The sequence below is a fragment of the Callorhinus ursinus genome, unplaced genomic scaffold, assembly GCF_003265705.2.
Source record: "Callorhinus ursinus isolate GAN/ISIS: 27379988/994484 unplaced genomic scaffold, GSC_fseal_2.0 scaffold6, whole genome shotgun sequence".
NCBI lineage: Eukaryota > Metazoa > Chordata > Mammalia > Carnivora > Otariidae > Callorhinus > Callorhinus ursinus.
Genome location: NW_027397068.1, coordinates 61,887,083 through 61,911,227, shown reverse-complemented (window position 1 = coordinate 61,911,227; position 24,145 = coordinate 61,887,083). Strand labels below are relative to the sequence as shown.

At 40.5% G+C, this 24,145-nt stretch overlaps 1 protein-coding gene and 1 long non-coding RNA gene across 6 annotated transcripts in view; one reads left to right on the top strand and one right to left on the bottom strand.

Moving 5' to 3' along the window:
- Nucleotides 1-4,706, bottom strand: part of STXBP5 (syntaxin binding protein 5) — a 174,313-nt gene extending 169,607 nt beyond the window's left edge. For 2 of the 5 annotated variants that reach the window (XM_025866295.2, XM_025866297.2), the window contains exons 1-2: nt 4,299-4,703; nt 2,898-2,995 (exon numbers count right to left, since the gene is read on the bottom strand). In XM_025866295.2, coding sequence (XP_025722080.1) covers nt 2,898-2,995; nt 4,299-4,451 — 251 coding nt within the window. In that variant the 5' untranslated portion in view covers nt 4,452-4,703. Of the gene's footprint in view, nt 1-2,897; nt 2,996-4,298 lie in introns of all 5 variants that reach the window. The other 3 variants (XM_025866294.2, XM_025866293.2, XM_025866296.2) reach the window with 3 other exon arrangements.
- A 1,194-nt stretch (nt 4,707-5,900) lies between these two features.
- LOC141372923 (uncharacterized) lies at nt 5,901-24,099 on the top strand. The gene is made up of 3 exons (XR_012378452.1): nt 5,901-5,992; nt 19,026-19,071; nt 23,879-24,099. It is a non-coding gene; the product is annotated as an uncharacterized lncRNA (long non-coding RNA).
- Nucleotides 24,100-24,145: the final 46 nt, after the last annotated feature.

The following is a 24,145-nucleotide window of genomic DNA, read 5'->3' as shown; positions in this document are numbered from 1 at the left end:
TCTTGCCTCATTACTGGTTAGAAGATTATTTAAAAAATCAGATTTTCACTAATTCTTGTCTGCAAACATTAGCTATCAGATGTAACTTTCTCATCTAGTTTTTTTAATACCTCAAAGTAGATTTAATATAGTCTAACATTCAGGAAGACATTCTATTAGTCAGATTAGACATGTAATGCAAATTCTAACAGCCCAATCCTACTTCTGAAAACATCTACTTTCTGCTCCACGATCAAAGGAAAGAAAACACCTTATCTACAAGTATATTTCTGCTCCAAAGACACTTTTTTAGGCTATAAGAGCCTAATATGAGAAGAAAATAAAGAAAAATAAAGAAAAGGACTGAAAGAAACCAACTGAAATAGCAAAAAATATAAAAGAGCAAGAGCAACAGAATAGACCTGTAATAAGTCTGCATGTTAAGCCAATACAGAGCTTTGAAATTAGAAATTATTAATTTTAACTTAGCTTTGAAAATAACAAAACAGAAAAACATAGATCTTAAATTACATACGTGGAAATTAAATAAAAATAAAAAGGTCTTAGTCATTTTCTAGAAATCAAAGCTGCAATAAATAAAGCTCATTAGGTTATCTGATATCTAAACCTAACAGAAGAAATGACTAGCTGGTATTACTGGTAGGCAAACCAATTTATCACTCTGGAATGTTCACACAAATCTCATTAAAAAGCAGAAACATGTCTGGTAAACAGTTTTCCTGACTACATTCTAAATACAGTAAGAGAGATTCTAAAATTAAAAAAAAAAAATAGAGCATAACTGTAAACTATAATTACAGGTTCACTGTCATTTAGTGTTTAGCTATTAAAACATATAAGCTACACATAAGCAAGGTATGTACAAGTGAGAATTTTGGACACCCGATCCTTACTTTTATTTGGCAATTAGAATCAGGCCTATATTTTAACTCCTTTGTGTCAACTTGCTAATTACTCAAATGCATTAAGGGTAACAGTCTGGTCTAAGAAAAATATTTGGTTTTATAAAATTGTACTTACTGGTGGTACTCACTCGTATTAAAAATACAAAGGGCAGACTTGCTGTTAAAAGAAAAAAGTTATATGCCATTGGAAAATTGAGAGTACACTGAGACAACAGTAAAAGTTGAACCCATTTAAAAGAAAAGCAAAATCTAAAAATAATTGATTTAACTCTTTTTTTTCTTTTCTTTTAATCCAGTGATATTTTTTTTTGTTCAGAACAAAAAAAAAAAAAAAAAATCTGCTTTTAGTTCCAAACAGTCCATCTAGATCCAACAATGCACTATTCTTGTCACTACATGGAGTTTTGTTGAATACCTAGTACCCACACTGACAAAATTAAACTTTTGTCCCATCTTCATGAGACTAAAATAGGAACCCTAAACTAGAAGGTAATGATCACTGGGTTTAGGAATAAAAACAACTGAACACCTGCAGCCAAAAATCTTCTAGTCTCAAATATGTAGATATCTGGGCAAGAGCCCTTTAGACATACTCTTAGAAATTCACAGATTCAGAACTAGCCTGGTCAGATTTTACCATTTTAAAAGGAATGTGTGCACTACTGGTGTTTACACTGAATGTAGACTTCACTCAATACATATCAACGGCCCATCTGAAAAGTTTTATAAGTATTTTGAAAGATAACACACTAATCGTAAGTGAAACTTGAGGCATATCCTGATACCATATACAGCACTTTTTGAAATAAAGATTTTAAAAGATTATAAGGAAAATCAAGGTACGTGTTTAACTAAAATGCAGGTTTCCCCTCCCCTCTTCTCAGGAGCCAGATAAATCTAAAATGTGAGGGATAAAGTTCCTTCCTTCTCTTTATTTTTTTGACAATAGTAATTCTATTTTGATCATCTAGTGATTTTTTTTTTTATTTACAAACACATTACTTTAATATGTAGAAGCAGATATCCTAAAGATGAACAAAGCATTTGCTTTTAAGTCTTATGTTTAAGTTTAAAAATAAAGGTATTTTAGTTAAGTATGGTTAAATTTCATGATAAAAGCAAACAATTTTATTTCAAGCTCAATAGTATGAAAGTGAGAAGTAGTCTCCACTGTTCAAACTAAAAAACTGATCTTGAAAAATAAACAGGTATTTGGAAAAACTATGTTATGCTATGACAAAACTATTATAGTTCATGCACAGTCAGGAAAAATAATTCTCCTTATACTAATGCTTCAGAGAACAGCTAACTTAAGAGTTTTTACATATACATAACAAATGTAGGCTACAAAAGAGAAAACATCAAGAGAATATACTTATCCATCTGCATTATACTAACAAAATTGTTCTAAAACTTCTAGAACTATTAACCCTTCATAACTATTTATATAAAATTAATTTACAGGATCTGTCTTCTAATGTTTTTTGTCAGTGGGCAAGTCAGAAACAACCAAATCAAATTCAACCTCTAATTCATTAGAATGATAGGTCATAAATTCAATATCTACCAATGCACAATATTTTTAAAAAGCAATTAATGTGTGTCCTATGCCAATTGCTTTTACACCTCATTCCAAACCACATTCCATTCAAAATACCCCTAGTATATACATAAGCTGACAGATTACCCCTTAGAAACTTCTAGCTCCTTGCAAAGACAGTAGTTACTACAGCAAAACTTTAGAACTGTATGTGGATACATATTTAGCTACCATAAACCTAGAGATGAGAAACACCCCAGCAACATTTAGCATGAATAGACGCATAATCAAGAGAAAAGCCAACACCACATGATTTCACAATATATATACCTGATCACACCATTTCTTTGGAATTAAAACAGGAAAAGCAACTAATCAGCAGCACAGAAAGAATGGAGAAAATACAGTAAAAGTGGAAAAAAAAAAAAAAGAAAACTTAAATGAAAGGATACAGCCTTAAAGCACCAGTCTGAGTTCCGACTGCCAGGATCTTCTGCACAGGATCAAAGGCCAAGGCTGAAGGTTGATAGGGAAATCCATGGCGAACAGTCTAGGGATGGTAAAATGACATCACAGCAACCAAGGCAGCAAGCGGAATTTAAAAACAGAAAAGTCAATAGAGGCATTAGAATCTAGAACCAATTATAAGTGATACAGAACACATACACACCCACTTACTGCCTTAAAAAAAAAAAAAAAACCTACAAAATCTACATTAACAAAACTTATTCACAAAGAATCTGAAATCAAGTGTGTGTGTATACAGACACATATATATCTCCCAATGTTACACTTTAATATCTGTCTTTCCATAATACTGATATTCTATAGAAGAAAATTTCTTATTAACATTCTATACTATCATGTCTGAGACCAAAATACTAAAGTTTGCAGTAGTAAAAATTCTGTAAATTAATCTAAAAATGCAATTCAAGCTTTATTTCAAGTGTGATAACTTTGTTACTTTATTTGGATGCTAAATGCCAAGTACTGCTAAAAAAAAAAAAAAAAAAAAAAAGCTGTCCTACAATTAGTTTTGTCAAGGATTCAGTAGGCAATTATCAAACATCTATCCCCAAATTTTGCAACTGTAACAGGATGAAAATAAGTACAACATATATTTTTGCATTTTGCTATTAAACCCTTAAGTTTAGGGCATTACGACAAAAATGTGTATTTAGACATTTTTAAGAAGCTGACAGATGAACACACGGTATTTTATGGCAGGTATTAATATCAAGACAAGTTTGTATTTCTCACTGAGCAGCCAGTGAATTAATTCGCTGCATCATTCTTTCCGAATTACAGACCGCTATAGGAATGGTGCCATTAATGGGCAAAAATCACAGTACCAACTTTTTAATCAAACGTAATGATAAAAAGGACCCTGTGATTTCGTATTTTAAGCTTCTTACCACATTTTAAGGGAAAGGTGATAAGCAAATATCCAGTTGAACAGTTTGGCTTTTTGGTGAACAATATTCATTAGACACTGTTTCCAAAGGAAACTTCGAAGTTGGTGAATTACATTAAAATGTTTGAATATAAAGGCTCTAAGGTTATTAAGAATACTAATTAAAGAATACTAATTAAGAATACGGTAAAATACGTTAGAAGCAACCTTGAAATGACTGCTGCATGTGAAAAGGGGGGAAAAAAAAAACCAAAAGGAGTAAGATGATGTCAATCTCCAAAATAACCCACTAAGCAAATGTTTGCTTGAGGAGGAGCGAGCCCTTCATTCGAGCGAGATATAATTATTAGTGGCGTCTTATTCCCTCGCACTCCCATGAAAAGCCCGAGCCGCCCCCTAAAACGACCCCAATTTTCGCGGAGCTGCGCACTCCCTTCACCTTGCAGAGCTGAAAGTGCTCGGACTGGAGCGTTTCCTGGATCTCCGGCTCCCGGTTCCCAGCCGGGTGCTGCTGTTGCTGCTGCTGCTGCGAGGCCGAGGACGAGCCGGCGGTCAGGCCGTCCAGCACCTTCCTGATGTTGAATTTCCTCATGGTCTCGGCGGGGCTCCCCCGCAGCCCGTGAGCGGAGGCAAGGGGCGTACCCCGGCGCGGGAAACGAGCCCGGGCCGAGGGCAGCTTCCACCGAGGACACGGGGCAGTGGGGCAGGGTGGGAGTGTGAGGGGAAGGAGGCAGCTGGGGAGAAGCACAAGATAATCCAAACAGGAAATACTGCGACGACGAGAGAGCAGCGGGCCACCAGAACCCCGGGCGGCGACCCCTCTTCTTCCGAGGCCGGCGCCGCTTCAGCCACCGCCGCCGCTGCCTCGCTCCGCGGCCCGGCGGCACAGCAGTGGCGGCGGCGCCCGGAGCCCGCACTGCCCAGCCTCACCTGGCCGCGGGCTGACTCTGCGCCGCGCCGCCGCCCCGGCTCGCCCCCGCCGCCGCCGCCGCCGCGTCCATGGCCCGCGGCCCCGCCGCTCCTCGCCCGCCCCGGCCCCGCAGTCCCTCGGCGCTTCCTCCCGCTCCTGCGCTGCCTCCTCCTCCTCCTCCCGGGGGTCGCTGGCCCTCCGTCCGCGGCCGCCGCTCGGCCTCCCCGCAGCTCAGCGCCGCTGCCCGCCAGGCATCGCACGCAGGGCGCCCGGGGCGGGTCCCCGCGCTCTCCGCCTCGCTCCTCTGCCGCTGGACCAGCCCGCCCTCGCTCCTTCAGAGCCCCCGCTGCCTTCCTCGGGCGCTGCCGCCGCCGCCTCCGCCGCCGCCGCCCAGGCTCCCGCCCCGCCGCTCCCTCTCGCCTGACAGGGCGCCTCGGCACACGACACCAACGCCCGCTCCGAGCAGCAGCGGTAGCCGCGGTTACAGCGCCGGCCGCGGCGGTGGCGGCAGCTGGGCCTCCGCGGAGCTGAGCTGCTGAGCATGCGCATGCGCCTCGCATTCCCCGCCCCCCCGCGTGCCCCCCTCCGCGGGAGTGGAGCTGGGGCTTAAATTACCCTCTGCGAAAATCCCAGACCATGGCTAATTTCTTCCACCCCAGTCGCCAGGACAGAGTATGCAGCTGCTTCTCCGGCAGCTGAGATAGTAAAAATGTTCACTAACGAGCAGCAGGAAGTCTTTATTTTAAATTCGGTCATTAAAGCAGGGGTTTAGGCTCTCACCCTTTACCGAGGTACACGTTCCTGGCTGCTGGCTGCAATATTGCTTTACTGATGGGCTTTGTTTTGGATTGTTTTGGATCTGATTTTTGAAAAAGAGCTTCTAGACAACGGTTACGTCTGTGGTAAAAAGGATGACAGACTTAGGTACTAGAAAAAGAAAGGAGATAAACCGGGGGTTGGCGGTAGGGGGATTATTTCCTGAATCTGTTACTGTTGGTCAGATTAAAGCGTGACCATGGCAGGTAGCTGCTGGAATGGATTCGGCTGCCAGAGGGGAGCCCGTCCAAGGCTGGGTGTCTGCCCGGGCCAGTGACACACCACCGCTGGATTCAGTCCGCACGCTAAGGTGGGTGGGGATGGAGGCGGGAGCAAAGGTGGAAGTAAACACCGCACTGCCACTCATTTTCAGAACCTACAATCCGCCTTGTTATGTTGATTATCCAGTAAGTAAATCCCCAATAGCTCCTCCACTCTTGCGAGGGGAGGAGAGGGATGGATGAAGTGCTTGCTCAGACTTTTCCGTTCTTCACTGGCACAATCTCGCTTGGAGGTGTAGAGACAAATGTCTGGCTCAAGTTTGAAACGGCAGAGATTCATGCCTAGGGGTACCCTCCCAGAGAGTGTGTTCAAGAAAGAAAGGTAGATGGGAAGCAAGAGGCATTTGATTGGAAAGGATGTGGAAACTGGGGAAAACATAAGGAAGGATGTAAGTGCATAAAGACTAATTCTAATTCGTGGGGTGGGGGTGGGAAGGGAGGACACTCTCCGTAGCCTTAATAACTTCGTCTCTGACGGTCCTGCAAAGAGGCAAGGAAGAGTTACAAAGGGTTTCCTGAACCGAAATCAGAAGCGCCCGCCCTCTTTTTTGTGATTGGCCGCCTCCTACCCGGTTCAGGGAAATTCTCGGCACGCTATTAGTTGATGTGACAGGCCTTTAAGAATATTCAGCAAACCAACTACGAGAGGTGCTTAGGGATTTAGGGAAATGTAGTTCGCTCTGGAGCTTCCGCATCTAGGGACGGTGTCTGACACTTGGAACCTGTAAAATTGTTTTGTTGCTTATATTTATTGAAACACTCAGTTAATTCACTGATACAACGGATAGTAAAACAAGTTTGGGGGTTTTCTTAAGCTATTTACAAACGGCTCTGAAGTTTTTGTTTGCTAATTTAGTTCTCTGAAGCACATTTTGAGTTTGAGTCGCTGTGCTAGGTAACGAAGACACAAAAATGCAATACTTGCTTTCGACAAGCTCACCACAGCCTAAAGGGCGCAAACCTCACATAAAAAGAAATCGTACAACAATATGATGATTTCAGTGATGGAATCTTTCACAAGGACAAAAGAGAGTAATTTAACCAGCCAGAGAAGACCTAGATGTGGTGATACAGACCATTCAAACCAGATGAATAGAAGTTGACCAGGTGAAGAGGAGGAAGGGCATCGGAAGGTACGTGGGGAGGTCATCGAAAGTACCTGGAGAGCTTTTTAAAAATACCAAAACCTCCCATAGAGGAAAATTGCAAAAGAGATCATTTCCCCCACATAATTTTTTGATCCGCCTTTTCATCTAAGTTGGAGATCAATTTATAAAACTCTTCAGAGAAGGGACAGCTTCTTGCCGAGAGGACTTGTGGTGCAGTGGAAAAATCCTAGGCTCTGCTGTCTGCCAGACATGGATTTCAATCCAGGCCTTGGTGATAAGGTTCAACGTTGAGCAAATTCCTTACTTTTCTAAGGGTCAGATTCCTCATATGTAAAATGAAATTCATACTCCCTTCTTCTTAGGGTTTTGTGAGGCTAAACTAGAAACAAATGTAAAGTTTGCACTTGTGTTGATACTCAAAAATATCAGTTTTTCCATCCTACTATCAGGGTCCTTGAGGTGAAAGGGAGTTCAACTGATGACCAATTTAAGCCAGTCCCCCATTTTTTACTTTATCATTTTTGTTTTAATTTTCATGCCTCATCCCTCTCATCAGATTATGAATTCATCCTGGCATTCCCAAAACTTCAGTTCATAAGAGGACACATAACATTTAAGATGAATGTGGAGCATACCTGCTAGTGGAGGTTAGCTTTGTGAACTTGCAATCCATCCTCTCCAAGCTCAAGGAGACCAGGACATATCCAGAATTCTGTTAGGTAAAAAACAACAATGCCCCAAAATATTTACCTTATGATAGCAAAAATAAAATAATGGATCCTCAAACTCAAAGTTTTTCTTGTAAGTCAGTTTCAATTGGTCAACTGACTTTTTAAAATTAAGATAGAGGGCGCCTGGGTGGCTCAGTCGATAAGCGGCTGCCTTCGGCTCAGGTCATGATCTCAGGGTCCTGGAATCGAGTCCCACATCAGGCTCCCTGCTCAGCGGGAAGCCTGCTTCTCCCTCTCCCATTCCCCCTGCTTGTGTTCCTGCTCTCGCTGTCTCTGTCTCTGTCAAATAAATAAAATCTTTAAAAAATTAAGATAGAAAAAAGAAGAAAATAAAATATGAAATTTAAGAAATTAAAATTAATTAAAATTTTAAGTGAAGAATAAAATGATTAAAATTTTAATTTATATTATGCATTTTAAAGTTTAGCACAGAGAAAGTTTTACCTTAATAATCTCTCAACAAAGATTTATTTTTGTTTGTTTGTTTTAATGAATGAATAAATGTGTTGACTCCAAACAATTCAGTAGCTTCTGCCTTTGGGCAAGCAACATTCCCTCAAATGGAATTATTTCTTACCTGCTGGAAGAATGGACCAGGAGATGATGATATAATAGTATATACCACTGACAAATTATAAATAGTTATATTACATTTAGCTGAGTCAAGACAGCTCAAAACAATACTCAACTGATACAATGAAAAGAAAAAGAAAAAATCGACAGAGAAAAGGAAAGGCACCTCGTTAAATTACTCAGCATGGAAAGACAAAGACCAAAGATTCATAATATTCCAGAATCAACCACTCCTCATTGCCTTGTTTAAAGGCTACCAGGCTAATGAAAGCTCTGTGATTGGTCTCATAGGTGCTGCTGGATGCTGATCAAGAGGAATAAAATAGACACTGAAAATAAATATTTTAATGAGAAATTATGTTACCAACAAAAACTTTCTGGAAGTAGATCAAATCCACCTTACCTGCTAGCATTTATTCATATCCACTTCATTTCAATTTATTGAATCCCAAAGGATGTATATGTGACAATAATTGATTCACTACACCATTTAACAGAATATTGGATTTAAATTATTCATAAATTGCAGGAGAGATATTAATTAGTTAGCTTGCCTAGTTCAGACCCCCTTTTCTGAATGGGTTTCCTAAGTCCTGCTAAATTGCTGGGCCAGGTGTTTTGACCAGATAAACATGTATTCTGGTCCAAACAGATTGAGGCAGACATCTGAAGTAAGCCAAGCCAAGAGATCATCTTCTTCTGGGAATTTGGAGTTGAATCAGACAATGCTAATTAGTCTGACTAGGAAGTCATGTGGAGCAGGACTGAAGCTAAGTATGCCCATACTTAGATGGCACATGGTAGAACGAAGCAGACACACAACCTACAGAGAAGTGACTCTATAGAGAAGTGGAGAGCAGAGTCCCCATTCCTGATCTTCCATTTTCCCCGTCCTTATTCCTTATGAAATCTAGCTACTCTTTCTTTCCTTCTTTGTATAAATGAGTTTGAATGGGTTTCTGGTTCTTAGAGTCAACATATTCTGACAGAAATTTAGACACAACCTGCCCCCAATATAAAGGAATGTAGACATACTCTAGCCATCTTTCACTGATAAATTTACCTTCTGCTCACAGTTCTCCCTATAGTTAAGAAGATGCTACAATAATCCAGCAAGGAGTTGGTGGCTTACAGGGGAATGGTTAAAAGTAGTGGCTGTGGTGAGAATGGGTCAGATCCTGGATTGAATTTTTTTAAGATTTGTATTTATGTGTTTGTCAGAGAGAGAGAGAGAGAAAGAGAGCACATGCAGGGGGAGCGACAGGCAGAGGGAGAAGTAGGTTCCCCACTGACCAAGGAGCCTGATGCAGGACTTGATCATGACCTGAGCCAAAGGCAGATGCTTAACCAACTGAGCCACCCAGGCATCCCCCTGGATTGTATTTTAATGCTAGAGCCAAGAGGATTTGCTGACAGTATGGGAGGAAAGGAAGAGACAAGGATGATGCTTCAGAGTTTTGTCCTGAGCACTTCAAAGAGTGGTGTTGCAATTAAATTTCCACATTTATGAATCCTGGATAATTTTATTACCATTTGTACCTGAGTAGACTGGACAAATACCATCTGCTAAATAAACAAGCCATGTCTGAGAACAAGCAGAATCCACTACATTGTGCTCTTTGTCAAGCTCTGGCCTTTCTAGAAAAACAAATTAGGCAGATTTTAGTGAGCTTTCATTATTCAATAGACTACCCCATCACTATTTAATATTATTTGTATGACTATCATTAAACTATATATAAAAACGTCTAGACAAAGACTAGTAAGTTCAAGTGAAGAGAAAATTCCAGAAGTACAAAACAAAACTAATTAAACCAAATGAACACTTAAGTGTAAAATATGAGGCATTAATATAATATGAGTGAAAAATATTGTCAAATTCTTAAAACCAAGACACTGGGCAATCTGGAATTCCTCAATAAATTCTCATATATTTCAAATGCTATTTCTACAATGGGCACAATATTTGAGCTAAGGAATAATACTCATAGTATTTTCAATTTCAGTATTTTATTTTAGGATTTAAATACTACTGTAAACATTTTGAGAATTTTGCTAAACTTTTACCAGAAGTTCAGCTCTTCTTCTCAAATAACTCCTTATAATTTGGTTTGTGGACTGAAGAGCTAGCATCAAAGTTTGTACTTCCTTTTACTTTATGCCATTATTCATGGTTAATACACTGTAGTGACTGAATAAGCTTTGAAAAGCAGTTAAAGTTAGTATTTTGTTCCTTCCCCCAACCCGTTGCTTCCTTCTGTTCCACCCTGCTTAAATCCCCCCCATGCCCCCTCCAACACCTGCAACACACACAAAAAAAGAGAATAAACTGTATATCATGATACTTCTAAAAAGTATTCCCTTAGCAGAGATCAAGCATACATACCAAGTGTGATTCTGAGGGAATGGCCAAGCCACGCTTTGTTTTTTTCAATTAAACACTACTCAGCATCAGGTCAATAACTAAGTGCTACATACCAACAGAAAACTGAACACTTTTTCCCTCAGACAGTATTGCTTGATCTGGCAGCCCAATGAGACAGTGTCATTTGCAGCTGACTGGCGTAACAGGGCCTTCCATCTCAGGCTCCGAGCTGGACATAGAGCTGTGTCACATCTCTTACTTATTTGGCTATAGAACTTTCAGATGCTGACTTTCCTTTCTTTCTGGTCAACCTTAAAGAATACCACCTGGGGCACCTGGTGGCTCAGTCTGTTGGGCGTCTGCCTTTGGCTCAGGTCATGATCTCAGGGTCCTGGGATCCAGCCCCGCGTTGGGATCCCAGATCAGTGGGGGTCTACTTCTCCCTCTCCCTCTCCCTTTGCCCCTCCCCATACTTATGCTCTCTTTCTCTCTCTCTCTCTCTCGCTCTCTTTCTCTCACTCTCCCTCTCTCCCTCTCTCAAATAAACAAAATAAAATCTTAAAAAAAAGGAATACCACCTGAGAAATCAAAAAGGATCAAAATAAAAACCTTAACATAAGGAGAATAGGAGCAGTCCTCTCTCCAAGGACCTATAAAAGTCAAGAGAATAGTACTAAGAATGAAAACATGCAAGGGATACTAATTCTCAGAGGTTTTATCTTTATGGGTAAGCACAGTCTCAACCCCAGGGATGGAGTTCCTCAAAATAGGACCAGGAATCTAGCTTTAAACTCAGAATGGATTCCTTGACTGTGCTTTTAGCCAACACCATACACTTAGTCTAAACAACAATGTGTCCACAAACCTACAGCTGTAGTACAATAGTCACCCCTTATCAGTGGTTTCAGTCACCCGTGGTCAACCAGTGTGAAGCAGATGATCTTCCTGACTTAGCATAGGAAGGTCAATAGTAGCCTAAGGATACATCACAATACCTACATCATTCACCTCACTTCACCTCGTCACACAAGTATTTTATCATCCTACATCATCACAAGAAGAAGGGTGAGTAGAGTACAGTAAGAAATTTTGAGAGAGAGACCACATTCACATAAGTTTTATTATAGTGTACTGTTATCATCATTCTAGTTTATTGTTAGTTATTATTAATCTCTTACCGTGCCTAATTTATAAATTAAACTTTATTATAGGTATTTTTGTATAGGAAAAAGCATAGTGTATATATATATATATATAGGGTTTGGTAATATCCCTGGTTTCAGGCACCCACTGGGGGTCTTAGAACACATCCCCTGTGGGTAAAGGGGACTACCGTATCTGCTTCCCCCAGCTCTGGGCCAACCATCTTCAACTTTTAGGTAACCTCTGGCCTCATGGTCATCTGTTGTTTTTACATTACTCTATTATTCTATTTTCACACACCCACAGTCTCAATTCTACCTCCAGTGGCCACTGCACTCTATCTGGTCCTAAGACCAATGGCACAAACTAAGTTCCTTTGGGCATGCAATTTTTAATGAAATATCTCTATTCAGTAACCTACTAACATGTTAGTAAACCAAAACATTAGTAAAGTCAGTGTAAAAGATATTGACTATACCCCAAATAAAATGGAGCCTTTTTATTCTTAGCAAAATAACACACCAAGCTCCCAAAGAATTGTATAATAATTTGGATATTTTCTGAAAGAAGGTATAACACTTATCATAAGACAACTTCCTCAAAATTCTCTTCACCTGTTTATAACCTCCCCCCCATCTCACTCTTCCCTACCTCATGGCAGTTTTTCCAATACCCTGGACAATTTTTCCAATACCCTGATTCTTAGAAAGGGTCCTGGGCTCCTTAGAAAGCCCAGGCTTTGCTGGATGGATTACTCAGTCCTCCAAATTCCCCCTCCTCAAACCTCCCAGATGGTTCTTTTCCATATACTTTCTTTTTTAAAGATTTTATTTATTTATTTGACAGAGAGAGACACAGCGAGAGAGGGAACACAAGCAGGGGGAGTGGGAGAGAGAGAAGCCGGCTTCTCGAGGAGCAGGGAGCCCGATGCGGGGCTCGATCTCAGGACCCTGAGACCATGACCTGAGCCGAAGGCAGACGCTTAACGACTGAGCCACCCAGGCGCCCCCATATACTTTCTTATGTAGCACTGTCTACCCTCTTCTCTCTGAGGCTAGTATTCTCATCTAATCAGAAAGAAAAGGCGTGAATAGCCCAGAAGCACAGACTATTCTTCACAAGGGAGGGATGAGGAATGTGACTATGTACACCTTGGTAGTTTAGTTCCAGTTTGTTCCTGGTCCAGAAATACATCTGGAGATGCTGAGGACACAAAATGACTACAGTCTATAAAGCAAGGGAATACCTAGAGGAGAGTGCAGTACCGGTGGGATTTCCAAAACAGGAGATCAAGAATCTGAATCCTGGCACTTATGCTTATCTACCAACAGGGTGATCATCACTATTCCCTTCCAGAAAAGGCTCTGTGCCCACAGTGTGACAGGTATTTTGCTGGGTGTTTCAGGGAATACAAAGATGGTACAACTTGGTTGTGGCACTCAATAAGATGGCATTATAGTGGTAAGGGAGCAAAATCCCTAAAAAGAATAGTTAAGAACCAAATGCTGAATGCATCTTTTCATTCTCCTGAGGCTTATCACCATATATCATTTTAAACTCTCCATAGCAACACTCTCCCATTGGGTATATACTCATCTTCGTGGCACCTTCTCTCAGAGAATGGGCTTCCCTAGAAGCAAAGCTGGGATTTGGGAAACATGGGGTGTGGAGGAGAAAAGACACTGGGATTACTCAATTCCCTGTGATTCTTCCCATACTTCTGGCTACTCCCACTAGGTTTCATCCAGACCAACATGACCCAAATATTTCCACCAAGACTTAATCTTGTTCGACAGGCCCCAAATGCAGCTTCCCTTCCTTTGTTTCCTTATAACCACGATGAGGGTGTAACTTCAAGGTGTGGCTTTATAATTGGGGTAAGTGGAGGTTCTCACATTTGCTGACAGGTTAGTTCCTATTTCCTTTTCAGCATGATATGATGTTCCTCTTTTGATTCTTGCAGTGAAAAATAAGTGATGATTTCTTTCAGCCCAGGCGTATATGAAGAAAAGGGTACCAGGTGTTTTGTGGCTCCGCATTGTTTTCTAGCAGCCAGAGTGACTGTACTTTTGAGAAGCCACTGGAAACAGAGTAGTTTGAGACTACCAGTCAACCAAAACACCTTCACTTAGGGCTACTACATTTGTGAGAGTAAATGCCACACTATAAGGATGTAATGACATTGGGGTGAGGGGGAGGAGTCACATCTATTGCTAAGTAATATTCTCTGTCTCTGTGCTGTTTCACATGATTCATACCTGGTTTTCAGGCAGGAGGCTTGTTTCTTCTCATTTAATAAAGGATCTGTCCAGTGTCCTGTACGAGCATCTAACCTCCATATCCTTATTTTGCCTTAAAATGTGCATGACATCGATGCATGAATTCCTCTTCAGTGGCTGCCTCTTAATCTGCTCATAAACCAGACATGTTCTGCTTATTCATGACGAGAGAGTTTGTTCAATTCAGGAAATTGAGGAGGAAGTTCCATGATATTATTATCATGGTTCACCAGTCTAGCGGTTTCCTTAAAGAGGCCTTCCTGCAGTTGAAACTTTGAGCAGAGTTCATGTGCAACCCACTTGGGTAATTCGACTGCTTCTTTATTTAAACATGCAGAATTTGAAGAGAAAAAAAAAATAAAAAAAATAAAAAAATAAAAAAAATAAACATGCAGGGCCAATGTTCAGTCTTTTGTTTTTCTGTTTCTTATGTCATGACAGAAAAGGGACGGCTCAGGTCACTGAGGCAGGCATATCTGGATTCTGTCACTAGCTAAGTGGCATCAGACAAGTCATTTAACACTACAGTGTTCATTTCCACATGTGTAAAATAGGTGCACAGATACCTACCGAAGTAAAGTGTTGTAAGAGTATAAAGTTCCTAGCTCAAAACCTGTCACATATATTGAAATTAAATGGTCGCTATTCAAATCATTCTCTTGTGTTGTTGATAACCACTCTTTAGGTGATTTTATTCTGTTCTTGGGACTTAAATGTTATCTCAACATTGATGACTCCAAAATGTATATGTCTGTTTCCAACCTTTCCCCTGAACCCCCAATGTGCTGCATATGTGCCTCTTTGACATTTCCACTTAGATATTCAAAGGGCATCTAAAATTTAATGTCCATACTGAATTCTTCACTTCCCATAGTAAAATATACCTTACATCTCCCACAATCTGCCTTTTATATGTCAATGGCATTTCTATCCTCTAGATGTTCAGGTCCACACAAGTAAACTTGTACCACCCTCTCTCTTACTGTCTCCCTACACACACACCACCCCCCAACACAAATGCACACCTCTATTTCAAGTTCATCAGCAAATCTCATCAGCTCAATCTTTATAATATATTCAGAATTTGACATATTCTCACAACTTCCATTTCTCGTGCCTTATTCCAAGCTAGCACCATTTTTCATCTGGATCATTGGACCATATACCAGACTAATTTCCTCTCATCTATTCTAAAAAGAGTGAACAATTTAAAAGGTAGATCAGATTATGTCAGTTCTATACTCAGTCACCTCCAGTGGTTTCCTGTCCCTCTCTAAGTAAAGCCCAAAATCCTTTAGAAAGGCCTAGAAAAGCCCTGCAAGATCTGCTCCCTACTCTCCTTCTGTCCTCTGTCCTTTCTCTCTCTTGCTCACTCCACCACAGCCACACTTGCTGTCTTTACTCTTCGAATACAATAAGCACACTTGTGCCTTAGGACTTTGTATTTGTTGTTCCCTCTGCATAAACCAGTGGTCAGCAAACTTTTCCTAAGGGCCAGGTAGCAAATATTTTCAGTTTTATGGGCCACGTATGGCCTCAGTCACTACTATTCAACCCTGCCGATGTAGTAAGAAGCAGCCACAGACAATATGTTTAACCACTGAGCATGGCTGTATTCCAGTAAAACTTCATTGGATAGATTGTGGCCCACCCCTGGCCAATACTTCTCTTCCCCCACATTTGATCTCCACATGTGATACATTCCCAAATTTCCTTTGTAGGGGCCCAAGGCAGGCCACTCCAAGATAGGCCACTTTGGTAGGAAGATTATTTTGAGTTAAAAAGCAATCAAACCCCAGCAGATTTAGGAAAAGCTCTTCAGCTCCTTCACAACTGCCGAAAGATTTAGATAGAGGACCTGCTCCAGGAAAAGAGCTATCACCATAGATAACTACATAATTCTACGAACTAGGTATGGTCGACAGGGAGGAACCTACCAAGGCTTCTTGGATTAAAGTCTTCTGTGTCCCAGTGTTTCTGTGATCCAGCAAACATTTATTTACCGGACATTTATTTATTCTCATCTTCCAGTGAATTGCATTCCTTCCCACTGAAGTCCCAGATCCCTACCCATTTCTCCTTAGTTCAGAATGACATATATACCTCATTTTGCCTGACTATCTTTAGAATTTCCACATCTGTGTGGCTTCCCATATGTACAAAAATAAATTTGATTTTCTTCTATTAATCTGTTTCATGTCAATTTGATTCTTAGTCTAACTAGAAGGATCTTGAAGGGGATAGGAAATTCTTGCTCCTCAACACCTTCATATCCCTGCCCAGTTGTCACAAATGTCACCTTAACAATGTGGCCTTCTTTGACTTTTTCCCACAAAATAGGAGCAATTTTACCCTTTTTACCCCCACTTCCCACACATACACAGTCAGGCATTTCCCATCCCCACCCCAGGCCCCTTACTTAGCCTTATTCTCTCTATAGCACTGGCCACTGACACACTACATTTCTTTGTAAGGGATTTTGTTTTCTTCCCTGCTGTGTCCCTGGGGCATGGAACAGTTGCTTGCAATAGAATGAATCAATGGGCTCTGGGCCAGAAGGCAGGAGTTCCTTCTGGCTTCTAGTAAGTCAGTATAACACTTTAGCATTTCATTTAACCACTCACATTATACACGTCCCTTTTTAAATGGGAAAAAATAAGGCATGCTGTAGAGATCAAATCGAATGGTAAATTAAAAAAAACAAAAACAAAAACTGTAAAAAGTAATAGAAATAAAAGTTGGGTTTGTTAGTTGTTGTACCCTAATGTCTTTTAAGAAAAATATAAGAACTCTTCAAGTCAAAGAACTTTGATTTATGCAAAGTTCTAAATGACCAAAATAATTTCCTCTTCATGGTCATTTTCTCTGCTTCAAACTTTACATATAGAAGGGAAAAAAAAACTGAAATCGTCAGAGATCTTACAAAGATTCAATCTAATTGATTTCCCCTTTCCCAAACATTTCTTAGTAATCTGAGCATCCACTGCAGAGATCAGGCAGAGACCATCATTTGGGTCTCTCTTTTATAATTTAAGAACCAAATATCATTGAATTTTAATTACTTAAACCTAGAACCATTGACTTTTCTCTTAGTCATTTGATTTGCAACCTACGACTTACATGTATAAGAGACCTAAAATGGAAAGGTCATATGCCTGAGTATTACTGTCTAGTGTTTATGACTTCTACTTCCTTGTGAATTAATTCTAGTATTTGCTCTTATTAATTCTAAAGTGATCACGTTTCAGAGAAGCATAAAGTTCTATCCAACTGCCAACCCTCAACTTCTCACACAGGAAGGCTTAACCTCTCCAGATACAGTGGAATGAGTATTTCTTATACCCGGGCAGAGAACTGCTATTCACCAGGAAAGTAGTTTTAGGGCTCAGAAAACTTGGAATGAAGGATTGGGGCTAACCAAAAAAAAAAAATGGAAGCCAAAACAAGTCTGGCAGAGTAAAGCCCGTTTTGCTTGCTGCCCCTGAGCATGAATTGTTATATCCAATTAGCAAACATAGGATCTGAGATTTTCTTGGCTGCCATACAACTCAGATTGCTGCTTTAGTGGCAGCCAAATAATTATCCAAGAGCATATTTGAGAGAGGGACAGAGATCCTCAAAAAAGCATATTTGAGACATTATTGTTACAGCAGGCACAAAGTTCACAGTGTACAAGAAATGAAACTTTCTTCATCTTGAAAGACTAAATTATTTTCTGACTGGAAACTCACCTTCAATTTTTTTTTGACCTGTTGTAAAAAATTGATCTTATCACATTAGGTAAGCTAAAGTTTTGTTTTGTTTTGTTTTGTTTTGTTTTGTTTTAAGCCATTTCAGGTTTTAAACTCAGCCCTTTCAAGATGTTTGCTTTTTGTCCCCCTCTTACAATGCTGTCATGGTGGCAAACCGTGCATTGACTTCTCACTCCTCTCTCCTTGGTGTGACTTGCCACCTCCTCCACCCAGGTAGTAAATCACAATCCATCAAAATGTTAAAAGATGGTTTGGGGAGGCCAATTTGACTTCCTGCAGGAGACAGCCAAGATATAGCAGTGGACTCAACAGATTTCTAGCGTCGATGCCATATCCATGCCCATGCCATATCCTTCCAATATGAAATCCCTTTGTCCAGTTCTAAGACCCAAACTAGGGGAAGGGGCTTCTCTGCAGCCCTCTCCAGTCTACTGTCTCGCTACATTTGCAGTTTACTGTCTGCACCAACTGAATGGGGGAGGGGGTGCTTTCTTTTCTGGGCAGCTTGCAGTTTCCCTGGACCTCCCCTAGAGCAAAAGGTGCAGGTTCTCTACTTGTGGATCATCAGACTTACAGGGAACAAAGGGAGAAAGAAGATACTTGAAGAGATAACTATGTTTGTGGGGTGCCCATCCTCAACTCTCCATTCTGCCTGAGGAAAGGCACAAGGCGTAGGGCTCCCCATACTTATAGCTAACCCTTCCACTCCTTTCTTCTGCCTTCCCTTCTCATATCTCTGTGGGGAGGGCACAGAGAGCAGACAGAATTCCTTTTTTTTTTTTTCCCTTTACCACTTTTGTCTGCCTCTTAAAACTTTCTATTTAAAATTTAAGCTCACACTGAGAGGTCTCACTTGACTGCCAGCAAAGTTTTCGTAATCTCCCAATGGGGCAAACGGGTACATCTCTCTGAGCCTAAACACAAGGGGAGAGTTAGGGGAGGGGTTGGAGGGGTGGATGATGAGTGAGAAAAAAATCATGCTGATAAATATCTGAGTTTTCTTATCCTGCCATATTACATTATTTCCACATCCTTGTAATATCATTATTACTATTTTGGTGTAAGTTTTTATAGACGCCAGGAAGAAGGAAGTCATCAATTTTGTTTTACGATATTATCATAAAAATCCCAAGAGTTACCCACATTCAGTATAGTTTTCTCCTGAATACTTTGAAATGTGTCACTCTGTTTTTTTTTTTCCCTTTAGGAGGAAAAATATTGACATCCAGATTATCCAAAGTCATGGATTCAAGGTAGGGTAAGGGCTGCTGTCAGCTATGTAACATTCCATTCCTTTTCTTTAACACACCAAGACCCTCTGACATAAATAATGAAAGAGTCTGCCTTCATTGACAGTGTGGTCACTTTTGCCTGAGAGCCCAACTCCTCCACATAGTAACTCTCAAACAATGCTCCCCCGGAGAATTTAACTCATTCACCTTGCTAGGCCTTCATCATTCCCCTTTCATTGTACCCAGGCTAGGGGTAGGTAGGAATAAGTCTCAGAATTTATGAAAGTGAGCATTCTTTCTTTTTTTTTTTTAAGATTTTATTTATTTATTTGAGAGAGAGAGAGTGAGAGACAGAGAGCACGAGAGGGAAGAGGGTCAGAGGGAGAAGCAGACTCCCCGCTGAGCAGGGAGCCCGATGTGGGACTCAATCCCGGGACTCCAGGATCATGACCTGAGCCAAAGGCAGTCGCTTAACCAACTGAGCCACCCAGGCGCCCGAGGATTATTTCTTTTTATCCACTTCTCAATTTCTGTCTCCCATTGCATTTTTTTAAAAAATATCATTTGAAGTATTGTTTTAAAACATAGTGTCAAATTTTTCCATTAGTTTGTAACCTTATGGAGATGATCAGAATTTAGGGATACAAATTATCAATGAAAATTTCAAGATTCTCAATCAAATTTATAAGGTGCATCAATAGCAAATATTCTGTTAATTCACCTTGACTTTGTCTTTCCTCCTAGGTTTAGTAAACCATTCTCCAGGGGTCAATCATCTTTTTCTCAGATTGTCATTGTATTTCGCTGGTCAAAGTTTTTAGTTGATTTTCTACCCAAGTACTGGAATAAATACCATTCCTCCTAATATCTTATTGTCTCTGCCTTTATGACTTTCCTTTGTTGGCACTGAGATTTTATTTATTGTTTGATGACTGACTTTCCTAAATCAGTAGTTTTGAAAATGTTCCTTTTTCTCTTGACTGGTCACCATCCAAACAACTAGAAAACTCAACTGACCATAGCAGTCCTAAGGTTCAGCATCATATCTGTAGGCTGGCTGTAGTGGCTGTAGGGATGTTTTTGTGAGTGCCTAATGCTGATGTCCCCATTATCAATAATTTCATAATTATTTCTTGGAATGTTTATATAGAGAGGTATTTATTAAAAGTGTTAGAAAAAGGAATATATATACATATATATATATTCACTCTAGTTACACCCTTTTGTATTGTAGCCTCTTTTAATGAATCTAAGTGCCAGCACAGCAAACCCAAATTCTGTTAGGCTGGTTTCCTACCAGCTGTCACGTCCCACCCTCACTGGCTCCATTCCTCTGTCCTATTTCCCTCGGGATCTTGGCTTAGGCTTTTGTTCTGCCCCCAATGGATACATTGCATGATTCTCTACTGTTACCCCTGGCTCTGGCCTTACATTCCCTTTGGTACAACTTGCCATATTTTTCTACTGACTCCAGCTATCAGCACTGTAAGTAGGAGACCCAGACCTGCCACCTCTACTTCCCCTACTCGCCATCATACCATACCAAACCTCGGAGACACTGTTGCAGCTGAGTTCCCCTTGACATGATGGCGGGAAGGAAGATTGACCTATGATTGCTCTATAGAGTAAACTGCAGTTGACCAGAATAACCAGTACACCTAAACTCCTGCAAGATTTATATATTGGGGTCAGAAAATAAACTCTCTCTTACCACAATATAGATATATTAAGCTGGTCTTTGGCATTATCCCCAGTTAGGTTGTATTTGAGTCCAAATTCACACTCATCCTTTGCCTAGGGCTATGCAAGGGTAGATTTCCATGATGGCTGATGGGCTGGGTTGGCCGAAAAATTCTATTGATTTAGGGCTTGATGACCTTGGTGCATAAGTCATTGAAGTGTGAGTTCAGGAATTCAGTCCTGCCTCAGGCTCAAAACCACGTTCTCTTTCTGTCATCTAACTGCCTTTCTACTTAAGAATTTCAAAGCTTAGCATAACTGAATTCTAAGCTGATGCCAGGATACCTTGTTATGTCAACAAGGCAAAAGATCAAAAAAAGGAAGAATAATGTTCAGTGACTGAACCTGAAAATAATACAGCCGATATCGTTCATTTGTGTAGCATTTTACACATTTGAAAACATATTATCTGTTCAATATTCACAACAATACCTACATATCATTGCCCTTAGTTTAGGATTGAGGACGTAAAGCTCAAGGAAGAAGAGTGGCTTGTAAAGTCACACACCAAATAAATGGCAGAACAAAGGTGAGTATTCAGCCCCTTGGATCCTCTGTGCAGAATCCTTTCTTCTGCTCCACACTGCCTTTGTGAACAGCCCGAGTTATAAAATGACAAAACACAGAATTATGAGAACATGTTTTGTTTGGGCTTTACTTTAAAGATTGGTCCCGATTCTCTACCAGATTTTCCCCATTCCCTTCAATATCCTTTTTCCTGTGGAGACTTCTTCTGGGCCAACTCTAACTCAGCTGTAAAATTTCCTTATTCTCCGCCTGCCAAGTTTTCCTCTCCTCCTTAAAATCCTTTTACAATCCAGTTAATATGACTGGCCTATAGTACACTCTTAAAATCTTTTTGAATATCTGAATTATGGAACCAGTTTCTTTAGACTGTGTCCTCTTTCCTGTTAATACTCAAAACACAATAATTGATCTTTACTGGAAAAGTTTTAGGGTCTGAAACTGGAGATAGTGCTGACGTTTTTATCACAGAAGGTACCTCCTCACAGAGACTTGTGGGGTTTAGATAACCAGCCATGAAAAACACTTAAGAACAATGCCTTACACATAATATGTGCTCAATAATAATTGTTTTGTTATTCCTATTATTTTCATTATTATTTGGCACACAGTGGAGTATGAGAAATGAATCCCTCTCAGGTCAGACTGAGGAAGACTTAAATATGTACTCAATTCTAAATGGGGATTGATGTTGTCCTTCTGATTTGTACATTAAAAAATTTTAATGAGGGGCACCTGGGTGGCTCAGCTGTTAAGCGTCTGCTTCAGCTCAGGTCATGATCCCAGGGTCCTGGGATTGAGCCCCGCATCGGGCTCCCTGCTCGACGGGAAGCCTGCCTCTCCCTCTCCCTCTCCGCCTGCCTGTGTTCCCTCTCTCGCTGTGTCTCTCTCTGTCAAATAAATAAATAAAATCTTAAAAAAAAATTTAAATCACTGCCTTTTTGGGGGTATTGTTTTAAAATAAACATCATAATTAAATTTACAAGTATTAAAAGAATTCTAGCCTGGGAAATTTCTGTTTACAAATTGTAGTTTGCAAAACCTGTTCTGCACTCAGTTACCTGTGGTAACTAACGGTGGTTTGGTTGCAGTTAAAAAAGTGCTCTTTGCACCAACATTTCGTGGCAGAAATACTGTAGTATTGCAAATGTTCTGGATTCCTTTTAGTCTCTTTTTATTTTTTAATCACTCAGGATATTTGGATGGAAATAATTTCCTTGCTGTTTAGGAGTTCCTCTTCCCATGCAGTTTATTTCTCTCACCTGAAATAGAAATCTATTTTTAATTCCTAAAATATGCGTGCTTAAGCACATTGTCATGATACTTGAAAATTGAAAACTTACAACAATAGGAATAACAACACTCAACTTAAGGCTAGGAAGAATGCATAATAAAACTATGATCAAAATTCACTTCTATCTAATAAGCCAGGATAGGGGATGGTTTTGCACCTGCTCCTAACTTGGTGCAATGTAGCGGTTGCTGTTGCTGAGTGCACACATTATGGCAGGAGGAGTAACCAAATGGCTTCCCAGGGAAAGTTTCATCTGTGATCTCGACTCCCTACCTCCAAGATCCAGTGTATTATCTCTCCCCAAGAAAACAGATGCAGTTCTCCTATCACCAAATTATCCCACTCCTTCCTACAAACCATTCCAGGCTATTTCTTCCATGTAGAAACTTCTGCTCTCCCCAGAAATCCAAGCTCATCATTCTACACACAGCTAAAATATTGTGTACTCAGTGAAGGTTTCCTTGATGGTTTAAAAGGGAGGTCACTGTTTTTCTGTATTTTTGCCTCTCTGTGCAACTCCCTGAGCTCACCTTTCTCAAACTACATACTTTGGTATTTATATATTTGTCCATGTTGAGTCATGTTAAGCCTGGGGGTGGTTGTTTATGTCTGTTTGCCATTTGATATTTGAACTTCTGTTCTCTAAAATCTCTTGGACGATAGAGAGACAGTAATGACTTTTATGGAATGCCTATCAGACAGCTGTATCCAGTCATATTATTAATAAATTTTTTTGATACTAGTATAGAAAGATAGATAATGCTTTATTTTTCTTAACTGGATGTTTTTAGTTGAATGCGTGCATATTCAACTTCGTTCATGTTCTTCGCATGCATGAAGGCACCAGCTAAGCGCCCTCCTGATCGGATAAGACACCTGTTCTGTCCTGCCAGGATTCTCCAGAAAAGCAGCCTGACAGCAAAGGGATGTTGCCTTAAAGAGAGAAAACTCTGCTCCCCTAAGTTCAGGGCCAGCATCAGTCCTTCCCTGCCCTGTGGGTGAAGTCTGACTCTGAGCTGACAGGCACTCTTCCCTCCACAGGTTGAATGGTCCTTTGATGTGTGTCCACATAACAAATATAGGGGAGCTATAGATCCTGAAAGGATCTTTCTATGTCAGTGAAAAGGAAACGATCTGAACATCCAGCTGTCATCTGACCGTTTCCACGTGGATGCCCAACACAGGCACCTCCCAATTCAACATGCCTTCCACGAAGCTTCTCATCTCTTCCTTGGAAATGTGGTCCCTTTCTTATATTTTCTCTTTCAGAAAGATTTCATCCGGCAACCAAGCCCCATGCCTGGGCAGTCACTGGAGAATTTTTCTTCTCTCTCACCACCGTGTTCGGTTAGACATCAGCTCCCAGGATTCCACCTTCTCAATAGCTTTTGGTCTCTTACCTCCTCCCCCTTCACTACCCCCACCCCAATCCCACCACTGACCCTAGTTTGGGCCCTCATTGTTTTCACTTAGATTCTTGCAATATTGAGTTCACTGTTCTCCTGTCTTTAGTATAGAGTCTGTCCTTGTTACCCA